This window comes from Rhinolophus hipposideros (genome assembly GCF_964194185.1).
Source record: "Rhinolophus hipposideros genome assembly, chromosome: 20".
NCBI lineage: Eukaryota > Metazoa > Chordata > Mammalia > Chiroptera > Rhinolophidae > Rhinolophus > Rhinolophus hipposideros.
In genome coordinates, this window is record NC_138066.1 from 50,971,343 (window position 1) to 50,993,112 (window position 21,770).

General features: G+C 53.4%; 1 protein-coding gene across 2 annotated transcripts in view; it reads right to left on the reverse strand.

The window, feature by feature from the left end:
* USP36 (ubiquitin specific peptidase 36) overlaps positions 1 to 21,026 on the reverse strand; it is a 36,083-nt gene extending 15,057 nt beyond the window's left edge. The window contains exons 1-10 of one of the 2 annotated variants that reach the window (XM_081028694.1): positions 20,819 to 21,026; positions 18,789 to 18,905; positions 17,555 to 17,717; positions 15,924 to 16,185; positions 15,127 to 15,351; positions 7,994 to 8,104; positions 7,156 to 7,258; positions 1,492 to 1,559; positions 891 to 961; positions 245 to 327 (exon numbers count right to left, since the gene is read on the reverse strand). In XM_081028694.1, the coding sequence (XP_080884820.1) occupies positions 245 to 327; positions 891 to 961; positions 1,492 to 1,559; positions 7,156 to 7,258; positions 7,994 to 8,104; positions 15,127 to 15,351; positions 15,924 to 16,176 (914 nt within the window). In that variant the 5' untranslated portion in view covers positions 16,177 to 16,185; positions 17,555 to 17,717; positions 18,789 to 18,905; positions 20,819 to 21,026. Of the gene's footprint in view, positions 1 to 244; positions 328 to 890; positions 962 to 1,491; positions 1,560 to 7,155; positions 7,259 to 7,993; positions 8,105 to 15,126; positions 15,352 to 15,845; positions 16,186 to 17,554; positions 17,718 to 18,788; positions 18,906 to 20,818 lie in introns of those variants that run through there. The other variant, XM_081028695.1, reaches the window with a different exon arrangement.
* Positions 21,027 to 21,770: the final 744 nt, after the last annotated feature.

Genomic DNA, 21,770 nt, shown 5'->3' on the forward strand with positions numbered 1-21,770 from the left:
GCAACTGGCACACAGTAAATGCTGAGCAGGTGTCAGCTATAAAAGCCACAGGTGGCATTCATTTGGGTTGTTTAGACGTTTCTGGCTTTAAAACATATATATAGTACTCGAGAAATGTGAACAGGGTCGCCTCTGAGGGAGGGGAAGGGACGAGGGATGAGGCACACCAGCATCAGATCAGGTCACTTATGTTACGTCTTTCTGGATGCCCTGGTCTTCCTGCCACGAGCAAAATGAAACTTACTTAGCACACATATAGGCGTTCTCTCCACTCAGGACATCTGGTTTCACAAAAAGTTCCAGAGCGCGCACAATATTTGCAGCTTGCTGAGAAGGACAAAAATGAGGAAGAGAATAAACAGCAGAAGAAAAAGGCTGACTCGAGAAATGCCAAATGTAAGGTGTTTTTCAGGCTGAGGCAGCAAATCACAAAATTTCATTTGCACAAAAACTGGACAACTAGCTGCCACCTTCTGGGACTCAAGACACATTACAAAGGAATGGGGGAACCCAGCTGCCCGCCCTTCTCTGTTGATGAGGAATCTCAAACCTGGGAGGCTTACCACGGGAATCAGCCCTGGTTTTCAGGGCTGCAGTTTGGGTCTGCTCTGAGCCCCAGGCTAAGACGACCTCAGCTGGGCTAGAGGCACAGCGGGCAGTCACTGTCCTACCTCAGGATACAAAACTGCATTTTGTCCTTATTTTATCCCTGAAAGGACTGTGTGTAGGAAAAAGGCTAGAAAGGAATAGGCAGAAATGATGGTTCCTACTTTAAGGATTCTAAGTCTTTTTTTCCTTATCTATATGGATAACATGGCCTGTGGGTTTCTGGGGTGTGGGGTTTTCACCCTCTGTCCTGCCTGACGAATGCACACGACCGAGGTCTGTACCCGGATCTCCAGCGCCACGTCCAGGTAGGGGTCGTAGGTGTCCGAGACGCTCCTGCACACCAAGCACTTCACTGCAACAAAACAGAGAGGCAGTGGGATGGGTACAGGTGCCGGGCACACAGCCCAGGGCCCACGTCCTAGAACGGGGAGGGACGCTCTCGGCACACCAGCCCGCAAGAACCCCAGCGTTGGTAGAGCGCGTTCATGACAACCTGAGTTCACAAGGAGCAGTGTGTCAAACCCAACGTGCCCAGAGACCGGAGAGACCGGACTCCTTTCCTGACCGACCCTGGCCTCCGCAGGCACTCACGGCCCAGCTGAAGGGTAGTGGTCACATCTGAGGAGCTAAGGGACTCAGAGGAAAATGCCATCCTCGCTCTACACGTGCCTGACGCTCTGCTCCAAGCTTCCTCCCAGGAGCCATGTACCCATCAGGCAAAGCACAGGGCAAGTGTGCGTCTCAGAGACGAGGCTCAAGGCCTCTGGCACTGCCCAGGTCCGCCTGCCAGGAAAGAGCCCCAGCCTGGTGCCAGTTCTCATCGTTTCCCTGTTAATCTCCTAATTCTTGACAAGAAGAGGCAGAGAAAACGTCTCCACTTACCACGTGATCTGAGATAGCCTCCAAAAATTTGATGGACCAAAGTGGTAGCCTGTGTTTGACGATCCAACCTGGAAAGGAGGCCACAAGCCCTCAAACGAATGACAGGAGACAGCAAAGCAGCACGGCCAGTCCCACCCAGGACCCCTCCCATTTCTTTACCCCCACAGTGTGACGATGGGACACTCCCACACACCACCCTGCAAAGCCTGGTGGTCTCTCCACACCGCTCTGATCCCCACAGGCCCGCTCCCCACAACAGCCCCCTCAAGTCTTCATGACCCCCTTCTGTCCCTCTGAGCAGGCGATCTCGCCCCCCCACTTGACAGAAAATACAAAGCCTAAGAAATGTACTTGTGCGCTCACCCAGTCTCCGGTCTTCTTGGAGCCCACCCACCTCAGCCCTGCATGGCCACCGCTCAGTCTCAATTGGCTCTTATCTGGTGAAAAGTGGGGGAGGAGGGACAAGCAGGACAAAAAGCCCACAGTGTCCTTGCCACAGCACAGCAGTGGAGATGGGCATGGGCTCGGGGTCAGACAAACCTGCATGCGAACCGCCGGCCCGTTTACTAACTGAGATCTGCTGGCCTGGGCCTCAGCTGCCGCTGCCTGTCCCACAGGGCTGCTCAGAGCACACGGTACCGCGCCTAGACACTGAGGCTATTCACGCAATGAAGATTCTGGAAACACCCCACATCTGGCCTCTGCGCCTGGTTCTCATGTGCAACCCACTGAATCTGGCTGACTCACTCCTCAGTCCCCAAGACACCAAGACACAAATCTGGTCAACCTTTCAGTCTTCTCACAGACACCACAGCACTGGACCGTGCAGCCACGCCCCTGGGACAAGCTTCCCTCTCCACCCAGCACACCCTCCTGCTCCCCCATCTCTCCAGGTGCTTCTCCTGACTCCTCAGCCAGTGCTCCTCTCCCCACACGTGGCCGCCTGGAGACCCCACACGCATGGCCTCTCGCCACCTGCAGAGCGTGTGATGGCACGGTACCCTCATCTCAGCCTCTCGTCCAGTCTATGTGACTATTTATGGCTGGGCTACCCAGACTCTGGTCATCGAGGAAAATGCCGCCAAAACATGTGGGGGACCAACACGAGAGTGACCAAATTTTTATTTTGCAAAGTTAGGAAATGAAAAATGAATGGCCACTATCGCCACCATTCATCAAACAAAGGGACACTTAACTCACCAAACTAGCAAGGACATAATCTCCCAGGAAACTGCAAACTCCAGGGTAGCTGAATGTGATGGCAGCTGCTGAGACCTAGGGGACCCCCCCGCCAAGCCATCCAAACCAGCTGTAACAAAAACAAAGAGAACTGCACAGAACCCACTTTCAGATGGTCTGAAACAGAGAAAGCTCAAACTTTAAATCACCTGGAAGTAGGAAAATAAAGCCAGATTCCAGCAAGCTATTGCAAACACTCCCCCCGCAACCCTCAGTGGAGATCAAGGGCGATCCAGAAAAAAACCGAGTGAGGAAGAGACCAGGGGAACCAGAGGCGGCTCGAGAGTCTCATGAAACCCCCACTAGAACATGGAAGGCACGAAGTGCGAGAGCCGTGGGTGGCGCCAGGTACCAGGACACCACTGGGGAGGTAGCCCCCAAAAGGCAGTGATTCCGGGCAGGAAGGCAAAGGCAGGCAGGCCCCTCAGGGGACAAGGTCGTGAAGGGCAAGAGAAGCAAAAGGGAAACTTAGGGGCCTGAAAAACAGTGAAAACACCCACTGGATCCAGTGCTCTGCACTTCACTGGGCTGGCAGACGGGGGCGCCTGGGCTAAGAGCCGGGCAAGCCACCAAATCCAGGAGACGAACGAAAACAGCCTGAACCTATCAAAGGCGCTTTCAGTAGAAAACAGTCAACAAGAACGAAGCCCCTCATCTGAAGAAAATTAGCCCCTAGAAAATGAGCATAAAGCAGAAGAGAGCAACACAAAACTCCAAGCTGGATTTCAGATCCTCAAACAAGCGTTTGGGGATATAAAAACCACCTCGAGTAAGAAATTTTAAAACTGAAAATTAAAAAGAGAAAAAAAAAGGAGGAAGTTAATTGAACTCGGGAAAAGACTTGGGGGAAAAAAGACACAATCGCGTCAGAAATGAAGGCTGCATTATAAGGTGCCCAACCGAGCAGACATTCAGACAAAAACGCAGCGAAGGCATGACACGGCGGGAAGCCACGGGAGGAGGGCAGCAAACCCGACAGCTGTCAGACAGAAAACAGCTGAAATGAACACAGCTAAGAAGTAGAGACTCGGAAAAGTAAAACATCATAAACAACTTATGAAACTAGCATGCAAGAAAAATTTCCAGAAGTTAACAAAAAAGGCCTTTACCACAAAGAAACAAGACTAACACCATGGGGTGACCAGATGACTCAGCTGGTTAGAGCGCGAGCTCTGAACAACAAGGTCGCTGGTTCGATTCCCACATGTGCCAGTGAGCTGCGCCCTCCACAACTAGAATGAAGACAACGAGCTGCTGCTGAGCTTCTGGAGGGGCGGCCGCATGGCTCAGTTGGTTAGAGCGCGGGCTCTCAACAAGGTTGCCGGTTCAATTCCTGCATAGGATGGGGGGCTGTGCCCCCTGCAAATGAAGATTGAAAACGGCGACTGGACTTGGAGCTGAGCTGCGGCCTCCACAACTAGACTGAAGGACTTGGAGTTGGTGGGCCCTGGAGAAACACTCTGTTCCCCAATATTCCCCAATTAAAAAAAAAAAATAACACCAATATGTGCTCCTGAGATGAGCCCCTTTCAGTGGGGAATGTCACCAAGGCAAGATCATTTTCCCTGGCAACAGAGGATGAATCCAGTAAGTTTCACAAAGAAATCACCACATTTGACAGCATGTCACACTGATTGGCAATGTCTGCCTGATTGACTGCTGCGGATTTTCAAATATAGTTAGAACACAGCAGACCCCAAAGTGGTGGTGTTCAGACACCACCTGCCTGCAGTTGATAGCTGATTGTTACACTAGTAGGAACACTTCTGTCCACACATGTCCAGAGGCCGTCTAAGCCCCAGACTCGCCCTCTAACTGTCATTGGTCAGGTCTCTGTTATCTGGAAAACTGCCCTGAAGTCCTCTAAGCAGAAAGGTCAAATACTAACTCATCACAAGGCCGAAAGAGTGTACAACCTCAGGCTCCCAAACCTGGCAGCCCCCATCCCATGGCAGCCTGGGGGCTAAGCCTGAAGGAAAGATGGAAACAAACATGGGAGGAGAATAGACAAATCTTGTTACGTTCCCATAAAATAAGAAATAGTGCAACCAAGATTTAAGGGCGGGGAGGGGGGAGGCGGCGAACAACACCATTAAAAACTGACAAACCGACTCAAGGTTCAGAAAAGAGGACCAAGGGTATAGAAAAGGGCGCAGGTACAGAGCAGTCAGTGGAACAAAACTGCAGGTGTTCCTAAATGCCACACGAAAGCTTAAAACAAACAAGCAACATCAGATAGAGAAGGAAACGCAGCCAGTATGCTGTGTAATAATTATGAAACAGAAAAATATGGGATGGTCAAGACCAAACTTCAGTCACAACGATAAAGGTGAAGGGGCTGAACTTATCTATAAAAAGGCAGATTTTCAATTTGGCTCACAAAACAAGATGAGGCCTTAGGCATGCCTAAAGCAAAGGCTTCAGGACGGAGACGGGCCAGGGGAGCGTCAGCACGCAGGGCCAGGGCTGCGGTCCCGATGGGCGGCACAATAAAGTGGAGCCCCAAAGCCTCAGATGTGACAAAGAACACTCGGTCATCTCAATGGAGTCCTGAGGGTTGTGAACGCAAAGCAACAGCTGCAGGAGACGCGAGGAGACAGACACAGGCCGTCGTCGGTACTGAGACCAGGGGAGGAAAGCAAGCACGGATACAGACGGCAAAACCCACCATCACCAGCGCAGATCGTACAGACACGTGGAGCCCACGCCCTCAAGTGCACAGCGAATGTGCACAACGAAAACGGGAATTCCACGAAGCAGAAATATTACAACTGTTCACAAGTCGAACTAAAAATCATTTTAAAAAAATAATAAAATACAAAGAAACCAAAAGGCCCCTCCCTCCACGTGCACATTCAATTCGGTGAGTTCCTCTGCAGAAGGCTGACCACACGAGCCATTCCCACGTCCTCGCATTTCACTCCAGACCAGGAAAAGCGTTTTCACGGGCAGATGTTCAGTAAGCTTCCTGCCTCACCCGACATCTCACGCCCTCATCCTGCCACCAGCACCTGCCCGCTTCTGTGCCCTGAATGAATGGTGGCCACCACTTCCCCGTTCCCAGGCCAGACCTGGACTTCTCCCCACCCACAGCCCCAGACCCGACTTAGCCATTTTCCCCACCCCCACCCTCAAGAGTCTGGCTAATCAGCCTGGCACGGGGTCAGGGTCAGTTACTGTCCTAAGAGCTCCCGGGTGACTCCACCCTGGGACCAGGGCTGGGAACCACCTGCATTGCAGGGAGGTTACACTTCACATGACCTGCCTCGGCAGGCCTCGCCCAGCCCAGCCACATTCCCTGCCATCTAAGCCTCAGGGTCACTCCTCCAGGCCTCCTGACGGTGACCCCGGTGGAATGCTCCTGGGAGCAGTGTCCCTCCACTATAGCACTTAGTACGGTGACAGCAGAGGCACCAACTAGTTATGTCATCCCCGATTACACTGAGCTCCTCAAACTCAAGGACCACATCTCTACCCTCATATAGGAGGCCGCCCGCAAGGAACTCAACTGATCAGTCATTGCGAGGACAGCATGAGGGCAGGACAGTGCGTGGCAGGGCAGACGCAGGATGTGCCTGGCAGGAGGGAAGCCTGTGTCCTTTCAGGGACGGGGAGGACACGTGGCCAGGACAGAGATGTCAGCCCAGCCAGGGAGGGGTGTGCAAGGAAGCCCTGTAAACTTTCTCAGGGCTTATTTATATAAGAATCTCATCACTGAAACCAAGTTTCCCATCATTGTTGCTGCAACTCAACAAACTTTCCTGAAGGACATTCCAGGTTCGCTTCCTAAGTTGTGAGTCGAGGATTCAGCTCTATTCTGAGCTTAGGCCACGGCCACGAAATGGGGGGGTTACCTGCCTATTTTCTTTTGTCTGAACCCACAAATGCAGGAATGATACAAAAGGCTTCCTGACAGTTAACTATTTCACAAAAGGAAACACTCAGCATAAAGCTGTCCCTGTGTCGCAACACCAAATTTGAAATTAAGAAATAACTGGGCAGAGTGAAATCTCAAAAATTATAAACTCCTACCCTCAAATTTTCCTGTGTGCTTTCAAGTTCTTTCATCTTTACATTATAATTCCTACTGCCCCATCCTCTGTATCAAAATAATGGGTGATTTTTAAAAGACAGGAACCCTTTTAAAAACGAAGGCCCTCAAAGAGACTGGCTAAAGCCTCCCCCTTTTCGCCCCCCCGCGAGTCGCAGGAATCGCATATGGGCACCGGCTGGTCCTACCACACCGGCCCAGGCTACGGAAGGCGCCAGGACAGGCGTTTCCCGGGAAGCAAGTGTAACCCCTTATCTGAGCGTCAGCGGGTCAAGGACCCAGACGCAAATACCTAGAGAGGAAAGCCCGGGAGTGAGGGGAGGCAGAGGGCCGTCCCCCTTCAGTGTGAAAAGGGAGGGCAGTGGAGCCCCTACTTGGCACAGCCGTTCAAGCAGGCCTTCTGCATGGCATCGATGGTGTACCGCAGAAACTCGTGTGCGTCCTCCTGGTTCCCAAAGCGGAAATGCCGGGCGATCTCTGCAGAGGGAAGAAAGAGGCGTCAGACTGGGAGGGGGAGCTCCTGCCTCTCTCCACACCACCCATGGCCGCTTGTCACCAGCCCCCAGCAGGCCCAGGGGTTCCCAGCAAACTTCTGCAAAGTGGCCAATGAGGGAACAAGAGCTCGACGTGAACTTTCTATGTCCCATGGACAACTCCTCACGGCAGTGCTTTCCTCAGGAAGAGCCGAGGGTTTAAACCCTCCACACTTAACAGGAAAGCACCAATGCCTCAGAACGGCAAGCACTCAGAGTACGAAGTCCGCTGAGGACCTAGTTTCCGGGGCCAACACAGAACGCAGACGACTGTAACCACGTCACAGCGCTAGTCCACATCGGTTTCGTCCACGTCGGTTTCACCCCCCGACGGTCCTGGTTCCTCCGCCAAGGAGTGGGGAGCTCTGACTGACTGCGTGTGGCCTGGCACACTTCCCCCACCCTGTCTCGTCTCCCAGCTCTCATTCATGTCACCTGCCTGCCTGCAACACCCCCGCCGCCCAGCCTGGCCCAAACCCGCCCATTCTTCACAACGATCACCCCTCCCGGCACAAAGCCCTCCCCAGCCCCCGGCCCACAGCAGTCTCAAAACCAAATTATTGCCACGTGGACCCTCAGGGCTCCCGAGACCCCATCCCTGACTCGTCTTTTTTCCCCACCCATGGCCCGGCACCCGCTACAGGGGGTAGTAGGGCCTGTATAAGGAGCACACTCTTACTTTTCAGATCCCTGATGAAGGACACGGGCTTGATGGCGTTGCCGCTGTTGGCGAAAGCCTGGACGATGTGGTTCTGCATGAGGCACAGCATGCAGAAGCTTCCCTGGTGACCTGTGGGCAGGGACGAGGCGGGCTGTGAAGGACAGGCGTCTGACAGAACTTCCCACGCCGACTCGCACCTAACACAGGAACTGGACAGCACGGCCCGGCCAGGGCCCTGACCCCCGCGTCCGGCTCAGTGACCTCTCAGGAGTATTTCCTGTGCTGGAGGGCATCCGGGGTCACCCATCCCCGGCTGTAACCCTAACACTCTCCCCACTACCCTAGGTTAACGTGGTGACCTGGGCGAGTCCTTCTCATACCTTTAACACTATTTACTTATGGAAAGAATAAGTCTGCTTTTCCAGGTGAAGGTTAGGAAAACGTTTCTCTCATTTCTAAGCTGCAGCCCACCACGGTCAGGAGGCTACAAGGTTTAGGGCTTCCTGGCACCTCCGCAGCTTGCTCCTCAGGCGTGGGCACCTCTGCTCCACTGCTCCCAGGAGACGCCTCGTGCTCTGTATCAGGCGTTGTGAGGACCCGTGGCCACACATCCAGCCGGGGGGCCACCAGGCCTACGTACGTGGGGGACCAGTGTGCAGCCAGCCCTGCCTGTGGGGTGCGCAGGTCACATGCGCCAGCGCCTGCTCTGTGAGACCGTCTGCTCCTGCTCCGGCTTTAGGCCAGAGAGTGGAAGGCTTCACGTGTGTAAAATGATGAGATATTTTAAACACAAAGACAAGTGCAAAGACTCCACCCCAACCCTATTTGAGGTGCTTCCAGGTGAAGCACTGCTGTGCTAGCTGAAGCCCCTCCAAACCCATTCTCCCCGGTTCTTCAGGAGAAGGGCCGCTGAGGTCACTCGTCACTGCTCCCATGATGTACTTCTGTGCTAACACAGGTGTGCGCCCACAGACAGGAAATGGGCTGCAGCTGCACGTGGGGGCTTCCTGATAGAAACTAACAGGCAGCCTGTCCCACTCCACTGCCCGCTTTTTAAAATCCATGCCGGACCAAGCGCCAGATGTTTCCCTTCCAGGAGAATTTCCCTGAGCGGACAGGGCACAGCTCGTTCACATACGCTCCACTAACACACATTCAGCTTTCCTTTTCTGCTGCCACAAACCTGTGTCCTCGTTTGCAAGATAAATGTCTGGGCCCAAAGGCAAGCACATCTTCAGTGTTGCGAGGTACTGCTGACTCGTATACAGCGTTAAATACACAGCTCGCAACACCAAATTCAACCCCGATCAACCTCCCCCTCAGTACCCCCACTTAAGCAGTTACTCAGACCTCTGTCAAAGTCAGCGATGAAACAACACGCAGCCTGCTTACCAAACTCACACAAAATGCTAGTGTTTACAGCCAGAAAATAACACGTGCCGACAAAGATGTGGAGAAACTGGAACCCCGTGCGCTGTTGGTAGGAAAGTGAAATGGTGCAGCTGCCATGGAAAACTGTTGACAGATCCTCCTGCAGTCACACAACAGCCTAGCCAACTGTCCCTCCATGTCTTTCCTTAAGGAAAGAAGAGTCTGTGAGATTGTGCCTTTCTGGGACTCTATTCCATCCTTGTGTTTACACCTTATGTCTCTCTGTCTGGTCCCCAAAAGATGGTTTGCAGCCAAAGACAGGTAAGATATCTCACGGGAGATACAACCTAAGCCAGGCGGAACCGCGTGGGGACCCCAAACGAGCTGCCTCGGACAGGTATGGGAAGGGGCCTTGCCTCCCCTTCCCCCTGCCTGGGAAAGTCTGTTGCCGGCTCTGGCTTTCCCCTTGTACCTGTTTCCACTTCCCTCAGTGGAGTTGTTACAATGTGAAAGACTTGATCCTGAAAAGGTACATGCTTTAAGTAAAAACATCCTGGGACCTTGTGCTTCGCTGTTTAAAGACAAAGGGTAATTGGAGCCTCACGGACCGTGTAAGAAACAATGTTGCTTTCTTGTAGTTGTAGACCTCTCAATAAAAACCTCCAGCCGGCTTTATTCTGGGCTCCAGTCCTCTGAGACTGAGAGACCCCTGGCCTTCGGAGAGATGTAACTGCAATAAGTCTGTTTGTTTCTTGCTTAAAAACTTAACCCAAACCGCCCCTTCTCGCACCCTCACTGCCCTTGTTGCGCAGGACGCGACATCCTCCAAATATGAAAACCTGAATTCCCACAGGATCCAGCAATCCCACTTCTGGGTACAGGCCCAAAAGAACTGAGGGCAGGGTCTCAAAGAGGTATCTGGATGCCCACATTCATAGCATCACAGGGCAAAACTGCAGAAGCAACCCAAGTGTCCATCGACGGATGAATGGAGGAAAAATATGGTATCGACACAAGATGGAGTATTATTCAGCCGTAAAAACAAATTCTGACACGTGGCACAACAAGTATGAACACTGAGGACAGTACGCTAAGTTAAGTCAGTCACAAAACGACTAACACTGTAGAGGCAGGGAGGAGAAGGGAGGCTGCCGGAGCTGGGGTGGGGAGGGGAGTGAGTGTTTGATGGGGACAGTTTCCGTTTGGGAAGACCGAGGGTCCTGGACATGACAGTGTCAATGTGCCTAATGCCACAGGACACCGGAAAGTGGTAAATTGTAGGTGGTATGTGTTTACCATGACACATGAAAAAGTTTTAAAAATATGCTAGTAGTGACACAAAAATTCTCCTTGGAGGGACACCAACAGTCCGTTCGTGAGGTTGCCTTTACAGAAAGGGGAGGCTTCTATTTTTCATTTTAGAGTTTTCTTGACTGTTCTACACATATCCAATTATTACTTTTATTTTAAAAATGACAACAATGGTGGAGAGGGCTCAAATTTAGGCAAAAAAACAAACCACACCCCAAATGTTATTTAAAGTAACTTTAACATAAACCTTAACAAATGCCAAACAAAGAGTCCCGTTTTCAAGATCTAACTCATAAAACGTGTGGAAATTAAGTCTAATCGTTACGTAAAATGCTGCCGACTGGGAGCCTGAAAATGATCACTCTGAAATAGGGCAAGTAACCACTTCAGCCAGAAGTACTTGAAATTGGGTTTTCCAAACCCCTGGCAACACGCAAGGTAAATGGCACATGGACAGACATGAGGTTAAAGCCATGATTTCTGGGACACGGCGACCGAAACTGGGGAAGTGTCCTCTAGGGTAGGATTTACCCTCCCGGACACTGTCTGGTCTTATCTGTCGCGAGATCCCGGTGCCGCAGGAGCTGCGCTCAGCGCTCCACGTACAGCAGGCCCTGTCACGTCCAGGGGGTACTCTCGGAGTCCTTGAGAATCCTCACACAGCCGTTCAAGGCGGAGAGGAGCCAGCCCGTGCCCACTGAGGTCTCTGAATAATTTTACTCTAAAAAAGCTCCGAAGCTAAGGTCTATTACCATTTCGGAGGGAGGCAGAGTGCCACAGCCCCTTCCCCGAGGACACAGGTATCCTTGGGAAGAACGGCCGTTCCCCCAGGAAGAGGTTGCTGATCCGGGCTGCTCCCAACTCATGCTCTTGCTCCCAACATACTGCAGCTTACGTGGGACTGTGACAGATTTACAGATGTCGCCGACGTTTAATTAAATCAACCCTCACAAAGCTGCCGAGCAGCTCCCAGATTCCTACAGACACAGCAGGGGGAGGGCAGCTCTCCAGGCCAGCACAGCCACCAGGAACACGGGAGCACATACGGAGCGGGCTCTTATCACCAACTTTATGAGACAGAAACAAAGACAGCCAAGTCAGGTCTTACTAAAAGTCCACCCAGAACAGGCTCTACGTCACCATGGCTACTGGAAGTTACAATCAACTTCATCTTAAAAGTCTACATTGTGCCTTGATATCTTTTTTGGCTTTCGCTGCTACAAAGCCATTACAATGACAAGACAGTTAAAAATACTAATTTCCATAGTATGGCCGTCTTTCTTTCTTTTTTCTTTTTTTTAATACCTTAACGGATATCCCTGAACACATCATACAACCCCAAATTTTTATCCTAACCGTGCTACTCCCATCTCCCTGCGTCTGGTTCTGTCCTAATTTCCTGATTTTTAATTGTTTACCAATTTTTAAAAATCATTCAGTTTTGTCACACATATGTATTATACCTAAACACAAAATTGCCTTGTTTTTCAGTTTTAGAAACAGGAATCCATGCTGTATGCAGTCTCCAGGGACTTTTTCTTCGCTTGGACTTTTTTCCTCAAATGCCGTCATGCTTCTGAACTGCAGTGCGGTGTAATAGTCCCCCGTGCCTGCGCCCTAAGTCATATAACCATCCTGTTGATGGGCACCTGAGTTGCTGGCAATGTCTCGCTGTAGACAGTTTTATGCAGCTTCCCTGGTGTATGCTAGCAGAGCTTTTCTGGAGTAGTACAATTGCTGGGTTATGTCAGACTGTTTTCCACAGCATGGTTAAGTCCTCCGTGGGTCGGCAGGCCCTGAGACTAAGCAAAATGAGGATGTATAACAAAACCAATTTTGCCGTAGGCTAATTGATGTAAACAAGAGTTAAGCTCCTAGGGTCTCATCCACACTGTACCGAGAGGACGTGCCTTGAGGACCTACTGTGGTTATGCCAATCGGGACCGGGCGTGTGCAAGGAGCCCCCGTCATCTTTGCCCTGACACCTGGCCTTCAGACCGGTGTCAAAGGTGTGCGGTCCTCCCCCACAGTAGTTTTGGTGGCACTTCCCTGATCACTAGCGAGACTGAGCAGCTCTTCCTGTACTTCTTGGCCACGAGTTTCCCATTCTGTAAAATGCCTCTTCATGGTTTTTGTCTCTTTTTAATTACTCAGTGTCAGTCTCCTTGTTGACTTGTTTTCTTCCTTTCTTCTTGGCACCACGCCTTTGTTTATGTGTCCCGGGTTTCATCTCCCAGTTTGGAGCTCCCCACTGCCATTTAATTTCGTTTTTCAGGAACAAAAGTTCTAAATGTTAGCGTAGCGGAACGTATCCGTTTTTCCTGTTATGGGTAGCACTTTCTGAGTCTTGTTTAAGAAATCTCCCCTCCCAAGGTCCCAGAGATAGTGGCCCATTTGTTACAAAAGCATTCATTATGTTTTACTTTTGATACTAAGTTTTCAATCCTTTGTGTGTATGCTGTGAAATGGGGATCCATTTTCAATTTTTCCATTTGTAAACCTGAGTTGCTTTTTTTTAAGTTCTATTTATTTAAAATGGGAGACACGTGAGAAGCTGACATGTAACACCGTATTTCCCAATACATGTTTCGGGGCTCTCCATTCTATTCCATTGGCGAGTATCTCTCCCTGACCCAATACTGACATGGTCATCTTTGTAACTTTACAAGGGGACTTTATAGTACTTGGTAGGGCAACTCTCTTCCAATGTTCTTCTTCAGAAGTGTCGTGGTGATTTTTGGTTCTTTGCTTTTCTTTTCCATATAAATTTTAGAATCAGCTGGAGCTACATTAATCTCTACATCAGTGTGGAGAGAACCGACATGTTTATAATACTGAGGTTTTCCTCTGTGAAGTCACACATCCCCACGTGTAGGTGATACTGTAACACCCTTCAGTAACGGTTTGGTAAAGTTAGGTCTAGATACTTTATCGTTTTTGTTGCTATTAACTTTTTTACACTAGCAAAACGTCGTTCACTACTCTATTGTTTGGTATAGAGAAATTCAACTAACTTTTTGTTTATTGATGTGATATATCTAGTCATGTTGCCAATTTTCTAATTTGTCTACAGACTGGTTTGCTTTTCTGTGCAGGAGTTCCATTTTCAAATAAGTGTCATCTCCTCCTCTTTTCCTACGTCACTGCTCTGGGGATCGACGCATCTTAAACAGCAGTGGTGCTCATGGCCATCCTTATTTCACTTCTTATGTTAATGGATATGGTTGCAATATTGCCCTATTTAAAAGGCTGTTTTGTAGTTTTGGGTAGATACCCTTTATCAAGATAAGGAAACTCCTTTCTATTGCTACTCTGTTAAGAGTGTGCCATAAAAACATTTTTTTGGCATCTATTTTCAGGTGACCTTTCTCCTTTAATCTACTAACATAGTAAGAATAATTAATTAAGATAGCAAACTTAGCACTCACTCACATAGTGCTTACTGTGTGCCATGTTCTATTCTAAGCACCCTGTACAATTCATTCAAACCTCACAACAACACCATGGGGGAGACGATATTATTACTTTGCTGATGAGGAATGGGAAACTCTGACAGTCGGTCGGGTGACATTCTCAAGGATCACGGCTGTTAGGTGGCAGAACCAGGACAGACCCAGGGGGCAGCCTCAGGGCACAGCTCTAACTACCGTCCTTTGCTCCCACTAGAGAGTTTCTGACACCAGAACACCCCGCATCGTAGGATGAGCCTACATGTTTAAAAGCTCCTGGTGTTTAAAAGACTAGTGAACTTCCTAGTGTTTTGTGTAGTTTTTCTATCTATATTCATGAGTAACGTGGAACTGCAATTTCTTTCTCACGCTGTGCTTGTTTAATTTTGTTATCCAAACAATAAAAACCTCACAGAATGAGCTAGCGAGTTTTCTCTTTTTCTATTCTCTGGAAGAGCTTGTGAAATACTGGAAACATCCCTCTCTTAAAAGTTTCATTAAAACTCACCCCTAAATCATCTCAGCCTGGTGTTCTCTTCATAGTAAGATTCTGAGGCACTGATTTAATTTCTTTAATAGTTGAAAGTCTATTCAGACTCTCTTCTACTTTCATCAGTTTTAATAAGTTATATTTTATTTCATCTCTATTTTACCCATTTTAAATTTCTACTTTAGGGCATAAAGTTTCATAGTGTGCATAAAACCCTGTTATAACAACAGGTGTATAAAGTAATAGAATGTATTATTTTGGAGGTATCTTTTGAAAACCGTTTTTTCTGTATAGGTAATTATTTTCAGAAGTTTGGAAACCATTATTCTACCTGAGTGATTCGCTTTTAGGCCTGTCCTGCAGTGGGCCAAACTCAAACCTAGATTTTATCAGTTCCTGTGTCATGAACTTCACTCCCAAATTTGGTCCAGGCTGGGAATGGTAGTGCCACAAGCACACGAGACTGTCTCACTAGGAGGCCACGGTTCCCGTGACACAGATCCCACCCCCTGCTGCGAACTCTTACTCACAGTTCCGAGAATGCTCCTTGGAGAGCAGGTAGTTGGCCAGAGGCGGTGTGTAGGTCAAGCACTGTATAGTGGAGTTTAGGAAGCACGTGTTGCCAAGGTTGTGGAGTCCAGCTCCAACACGGTAAACCCGCTCCCACTTCAGAGACAGCCGCTCCATGGGGAAGAGCACTTTCTGTGGGGCGGGAACACCATCCCCGCCGCCGCTGTCATACACGTGCTCGCTGCCTGAGAGAGAAGGGGACAGGGAGGGAAGGGGGATGACAGTAAGTCCATGCAGAGGTAGGCCACAGAATGAAACTGCTGACCCGTAAACTTGGCATGCACGTACTCAGAACACAGCACCGAGGGGCAACCAGCGCTCCCATTTACTGGAAGGTCCCAGAAAGCCCAGGAGCAAACCAGTCATCCCACGGACCTTCCAGACCGCTCAGGACTACATTCAAGTCCTGCTCAGTCCTCTGGATGAGAGGACGAGACGCACAAGCGCAGCTGGAGAAGCCAGGTGCTCGGCAGCCCACCCCATGTCTCTTTTCTGTTTCCAAGCCCTGCTCTGGATCCTATTCAACACACACAAGTTCTGAGAAAAATCTTAGCTAAGGACACACGTGTCTTTCTGACCAACCCCGTAGCATTACTTCGTATCGCTACTTGGACAACTAAATCCATGGACCGCGTACAAAATTCACAGCTCTCTGACCACATTCTGGTTTTGTTCCTACTCATCAGTCAACGTTTCCGCCATCCACTTGGTCAACACAGAGTGGGGCCCTTTCTGGCAGCACACTGGGCGTCTGTACCCTGTCTCCTGGCCTGCGCTTCATCTCCGCTCCTGTGGCGACTGGCTCCCTCCGTTTTGGGGTTCAACAACACATATTTGCTCTTTAATGACTCCAGCTGATAGGAGAAGCTCTTGCTGGCTGGCTCGAACTCGATCTTCTGCAAAAGGACCTTCTTGGCCGAGGAGGCCAGAAGCTTGCCCAGGTCTCCATCGTCAGCCGAGTCCTTGCGGCCAGGTTTCAGGGCTTCCTTCAACTTATCGACAATTGGCATGGTGCATCACTGTGGGGAGAAGGAACACAGAGCGACGAGTAAGCAAGTCCCAGGAACAAAGCACCTCTTCTCTGAAAATCCCCTCTGGTCATTGCGGATACCAGCCACCATAGAAGCTTCTCAGGAGTGGCTGCCAACCCTACAAAGGAGGCGTGAAACATGGAGACCTACTAGCAAGCACTCGAACATAGGAGAGGCCATGATTTTCCTCTCAAAAGGACCAGGTGCCGCCACAAACTGCGCCAGACAGACAGCTGCTGCAATTAAGAGGCCAGGTCACCCCTGCGGCACCCATCTCTTCAGCAAGTGACACAACATCGTGCTGGGCGCAGTTTCCTTCAAAAGGTGACCATGTGGTCCTAATGTCTGCTCAAAACCAGGGAAACACCAATTCTCGTAAGACACTCTGGTTACAGCCAAAAAATCCAGGTAATAAAGGTATCAGTAGGGCAAGTTAGGGTATGCGTGTCTGTTCAGACTCATATTCTGTCGAAGACCACGGGCCACACATGAACATGTGAAAGGAGTCTAGTCCAGGCTGAGAAGTGCAGTAAGTGCAAGACACACAGATTTCGAAGACTCTGTGTGAGAATGTGAACTATCTCAACAACTGCCTGAACTTAAAGTAGGGAAGGGGCAGCTCCGGGCTCCAGAATGCGCAGGCCTGAGCTGTCCGTCAGCTATTAGCTATAACTACCAGGGACAATCACTGTGACTTCCACAGGTCTCCTAGTCTTTGTGAAACAGGGACAAAAACAGCACGCAAGGCAGTTGTGAAAGTAGTGGGACAAGCACGGGCGCGTGCTGATGCTGGAGGACAGGCACTAGATGCAGCTAGAAACTGCAACAAACAGGAAACCCCCATCGCCTCCCGTGGCTACAGTTGCATGTGCCGCTTCTCTTCCCCACCCACTGCCTCTCAGCTCAACCATCCCAGCCGAAGTTCAAGGACGATTTGAGTCACAGTTAGAAAAATAAGTTCCTTAAATTGCTCACTCCCATCAGAAAAATGATGACCCCCTCAGGGCCAGTGTCCGGCCTGCCACAGGAAAACCAACCAGTCAGGTACCCCTAAGCCTCTGCTCTAGTGAAAGGACCCCTCCAGCACCTCTTACTAAACCATTCAGATTTATCATGACGCATCTAATTCCGTATGTGTCAAGTTTCTTTGTCTATAAAAGTATCTGTAAAGAACAGAAAACGTAACTCTTTTTTTTTTTTTTTTTAACCAAAGCAAGCTCAAGTTCTTTGACTTGAGGAGACAAAAGCACATTTCGTGGGAGATGATCTAAGGGTTCTCACCACTGAACACTGCTACTGGGTCACACACAGGTAACCAGGAAGAAGGAAAAGAAGCGCAGACACCTGCCTGGCTTACCTGAGACATCCGAACTTGGGTGCACTGCTGCTGCAGCATGAGGTCAGGTTCTTGGTCCCACTGAGCGAGCGTGGGGCTGGGACCTCACATTCACGCGTGCCCCTCGTCTTTGGCCTGTGAAATCACCAGCTGCAAGCGTGTCGCTCAGGGTGGGCGTCAGAACCTGTGGGATGAACAGAGCATCCCGTGAGGCAGTTCTCTCTCTCCCCTCGATCTCATCAGCCCCATGCCTTGCACCGGAAGCAGGAAGGGCAAACACGTACCAGAATAGAACGGTGGGCATTAAGGCTGAAAGAATATCACAGGGGCAGATCTAGGCAGAGCCGGGAGGAAAACTGAGCCAACTAGTAGCTACAGATTAGAGCAACAGGCATGGTATGAAAACGTGGCCATTTAATCTACTGCTAAACCTTCACGCCAGTGACAAAACCAGTGAATGAAAGTCTCCCCACATTTGCTGGTCAACTCCAGCCTAAACTGCACCTTAAAGAGTAAGAGGTAACAGATCTCCCACTTTCAGATGTCATGAACCTGTAAAATTTCAAAATAAAGAAAAAGAAAAAAAATCGAAGGAGCACTAAGAGTCACCAAATTTTCAGTCTGCTCAACGTGGATTTTTTTTTCTTTAATTATTATCCACAAGTACTACGATTACATAAAATTAAGGTACGTTAAAACTTTTTACTGTGAAAATGTTCAAACATACATAACGTGGAGAGAACAGCAGTGAACCGCCTCGTTCCCCTTATTCAGGGTCAATAATCACTAATAGGCAGGACCCATCCTCCTTCCTCTCCTGTCCCCGTGTGACTTGACGGCCAATTTCAGATACATCATGTCTGAGACCCATAAACAAAAGCTTATCAACACCCAGAAACAAAGAAACACAGAAAACCCCCCTACAGTGTCCCTGTTGTAGGCAAGACTCACGTCCCCGTGGATGGACGTGGGCCCACAGGCAAGAGTGTAGGAATTGAGTGGCCGGAGGAAAAGCAGAGCTCGGGACACTTAACCCAAGTTACCGCGAGATAAGTAAAGAGCACCCATCCCGTAGCCCACTCCTCAGGGAGTCAGATCTTCAGCATAATTTTTCCACTTCTGACAGAGAGACCCCCCTCGATGTCACCGATTTCACCCGAAACATTAAGCAACAACCTAAAAATGATTCCTGTCTGAGGTGTAGGAACCCCAAGGAAATTCCCCGTATCAGCAGCAAGCCCTTGGACATACACACCTGCTAACCGTGTCCGAAACGGGGCGGATGCTGTCTGGAGATTCCGGGTTTATGTCCAGGAACGGCCCCGCTCATCCACGTATTTCTCTACCTCCACGCGAACTCGGACACAGCGACCTGCAAACGAACACCTTTCCTTCAAGCACGTTGTCTTTCCCTCCTGGTTCCAGGATGGGCCGCACTGGACTCACTGGTCCACCACGTGCTGGGGGGAGGGGGCCCCGGTCCTCCTGGGGGGGGGGCTTTCGGGGGCGGGGGGACAGGGCCCCCAGGAAGACAGAGGGAGCCTACCCGGGGCGCTTTCGGGGGGCGGGGGGACGGGGGCCCCCAGGAGGACAGAGGGGGCCTCCCCGGGGCGCTTTAGGGGGCGGGGGGGACGGGGCCCCCAGGACAGAGGGGGCCTCCCCGGGGCGCTTTCGGGGGGCGGGGGCACGGGGGGCCCCCAGGAGGACAGAGGGGACCTTCCCGGGGCGCTTTCGGGGGGCGGGCGCACGGGGGCCCCCAGGAGGACAGAGGGGACCTTCCCGGGTCGCTTTCGGGGGGGCGGGCGCACGGGGGCCCCCAGGAGGACAGAGGGGACCTTCCCGGGTCGCTTTCGGGGGGCGGGCGCACGGGGGCCCCCAGGAGGACAGAGGGGACCTTCCCGGGTCGCTTTCGGGGGGCGGGCGCACGGGGGCCCCCAGGAGGACAGAGGGGACCTTCCCGGGTCGCTTTCGGGGGGCGGGCGCACGGGGGCCCCCAGGAGGACAGAGGGGACCTTCCCGGGTCGCTTTCGGGGGGCGGGCGCACGGGGGCCCCCAGGAGGACAGAGGGGACCTTCCCGGGGCGCTTTCGGGGGGCGGGGGGACGGGGCCCCCAGGAGGACAGAGGGGACCTTCCCAGGGCGCTTTCGGGGGCCGGGGGCACGGGGGGCCCCCAGGAGGACAGAGGGGACCTTCCCGGGTCGCTTTCGGGGGGCGGGCGCACGGGGGCCCCCAGGAGGACAGAGGGGACCTTCCCGGGTCGCTTTCGGGGGGCGGGGGGACGGGGCCCCCAGGAGGACAGAGGGGACCTTCCCGGGGCGCTTTCGGGGGGCGGGGGGACGGGGCCCCCAGGAGGACAGAGGGGACCTTCCCAGGGCGCTTTCGGGGGCCGGGGGCACGGGGGGCCCCCAGGAGGACAGAGGGGACCTTCCCGGGTCGCTTTCGGGGGGCGGGGGCACGGGGGGCACCCAGGAGAACAGAAGGGGCCTCCCCGGGGCGCTTTCGGGGGGCGGGGGCACGGGGGGCACCCAGGAGAACAGAAGGGGCCTCCCCGGGGCGCTTTCGGGGGGCGGGGGCACGGGGGCACCCAGGAGGACAGAGGGGGCCTCCCCGGGGCGCTTTCGGGGGGCGGGGGCACGGGGGGCCCCCAGGCCCGTCCGCAGAGCAGTGGGGACCCCGCGGTCCCGGCCAGGAGAGAGAACTGGCCGCCTCCCCGGAGGCCCGAGCCTCAGCGTCCCTCCCGGCCACGTCCGTCTGGGAGCTCCTGTGGCTCCGAGGGCCCGGGGAGCCGACAGCACCGGGGGAGCGGCGGGCGTCGGCCAAGCGCACCTCCGCCCTCCCACTCCCACGGCCGCGACCCGAGGGCCGTGGGGGGGTTCGCCCCGGGCCGAGCCTGAACGGACACGTGAGATGTCAGCCCCGCCGCTCACGGGCGCGCTCCCCTTCTGACTTAAGCCGCCAGCAAGTCCGGATGCTGCGTAACCGGCGCTTCTGCGCGCAAGGGCCGTGCCCACGGCGGACACGGGCCCGCTCCGCGCCTCCTCCGCGCCAGGCCCCGGGGGCGGCTCTGCGGGCCCCGCGCCTCCGGTCGGCGTCCGCCGGGCTCAGCGGAGCGGGCCCGGGACAGCCCGCAGCGCACGCCCCCGGGCCTCCGGCGCACCCCGGGGCCCTCAGCGACACGCACGCACGTCGCACCGGAGCGCCCCCGGGTGCGCCTTCCCGCGCCCCAGGCCTGGCAGGAACCCCCGCCCTGGCCAGACGCGCAGCCCTCCCCCGACCCCTGCCTACCTGACCCTGCCCGGCTCGCTGCAGCCCCGCGGCGCGGTCGTCTGCTCGGCCCGGGCCCCGCACACTCACCATCCGGGCCCTCGGCGCCTCACACACGTGTCACGGCGACACTTAAAGACGCCGCGGCCCGCGGCCCGCGCTGCGGGACACAGAAACGCCTCGGCAGCTTTAAGAGGCGGGGCTGGCTACGGCCCCTCCCCCTGAGCCCGCCCACAGCCTCTCTACGCGCCGGAAACGTCACCTTCCCCTCCCGCGGCCCCGCCAGCTTACGCAATGACGCAAGCACGCAGAGCCGGAGCCGGCCCGCCCCGTGGCTGGAGACCCGAGTTCCCGCAGAGCACGTGGGGCGTCTGCTTCCGGGCTCCGCGCGGGGCGCGGGCGGCGAGCGCACCTGCGGCCTGAGCGCCGCGCCCGTGCTCACCTGGCGGGCTGTCTCACTCTCTAGGGCCTTTTGTCACCAAGACCCGGGCCAGGGGCCAGCAGGGCAGCCGGTCAGCAAAGCTGGGCGGGCGACAAGTGTCCGCGGGCTCCGCGCGGTTCCCTGACCGCCCGCCTCCCGAAGCGCCGTCCCCCCACGACCACGCGTGGCTTCTGCGATGTCTAAAACAGTACCTTCCACCCGGAGCAGCTCGCTGGCTTCGGGCAGGTGGCGAGCGGGTCCCGGCCTGACCTCGGGTGCGGGCCTCGCGGGAGCAAAGCGCGGGGACAGGCGACTCCCCGGGGACAGGCGACTCCCCAAGGACAGACGCTTCCCGCACGCACCGCGTCTGATGCCGGTCTGTCCTCACGTCCCCTCGCCCCCGGCCTTCCCGTGGGAAAGGAGGATGGAGAGCGCGGGCGCACCTGGAACGACACAGACCGTGCGAATCCTGCGTGGGGCCTGGTGTGTTTCTGAAACAGAGTCACAGGAGCCCAGTCCTTGCCTGTGAGGACCCCCAGCCGGGCTTCCGCT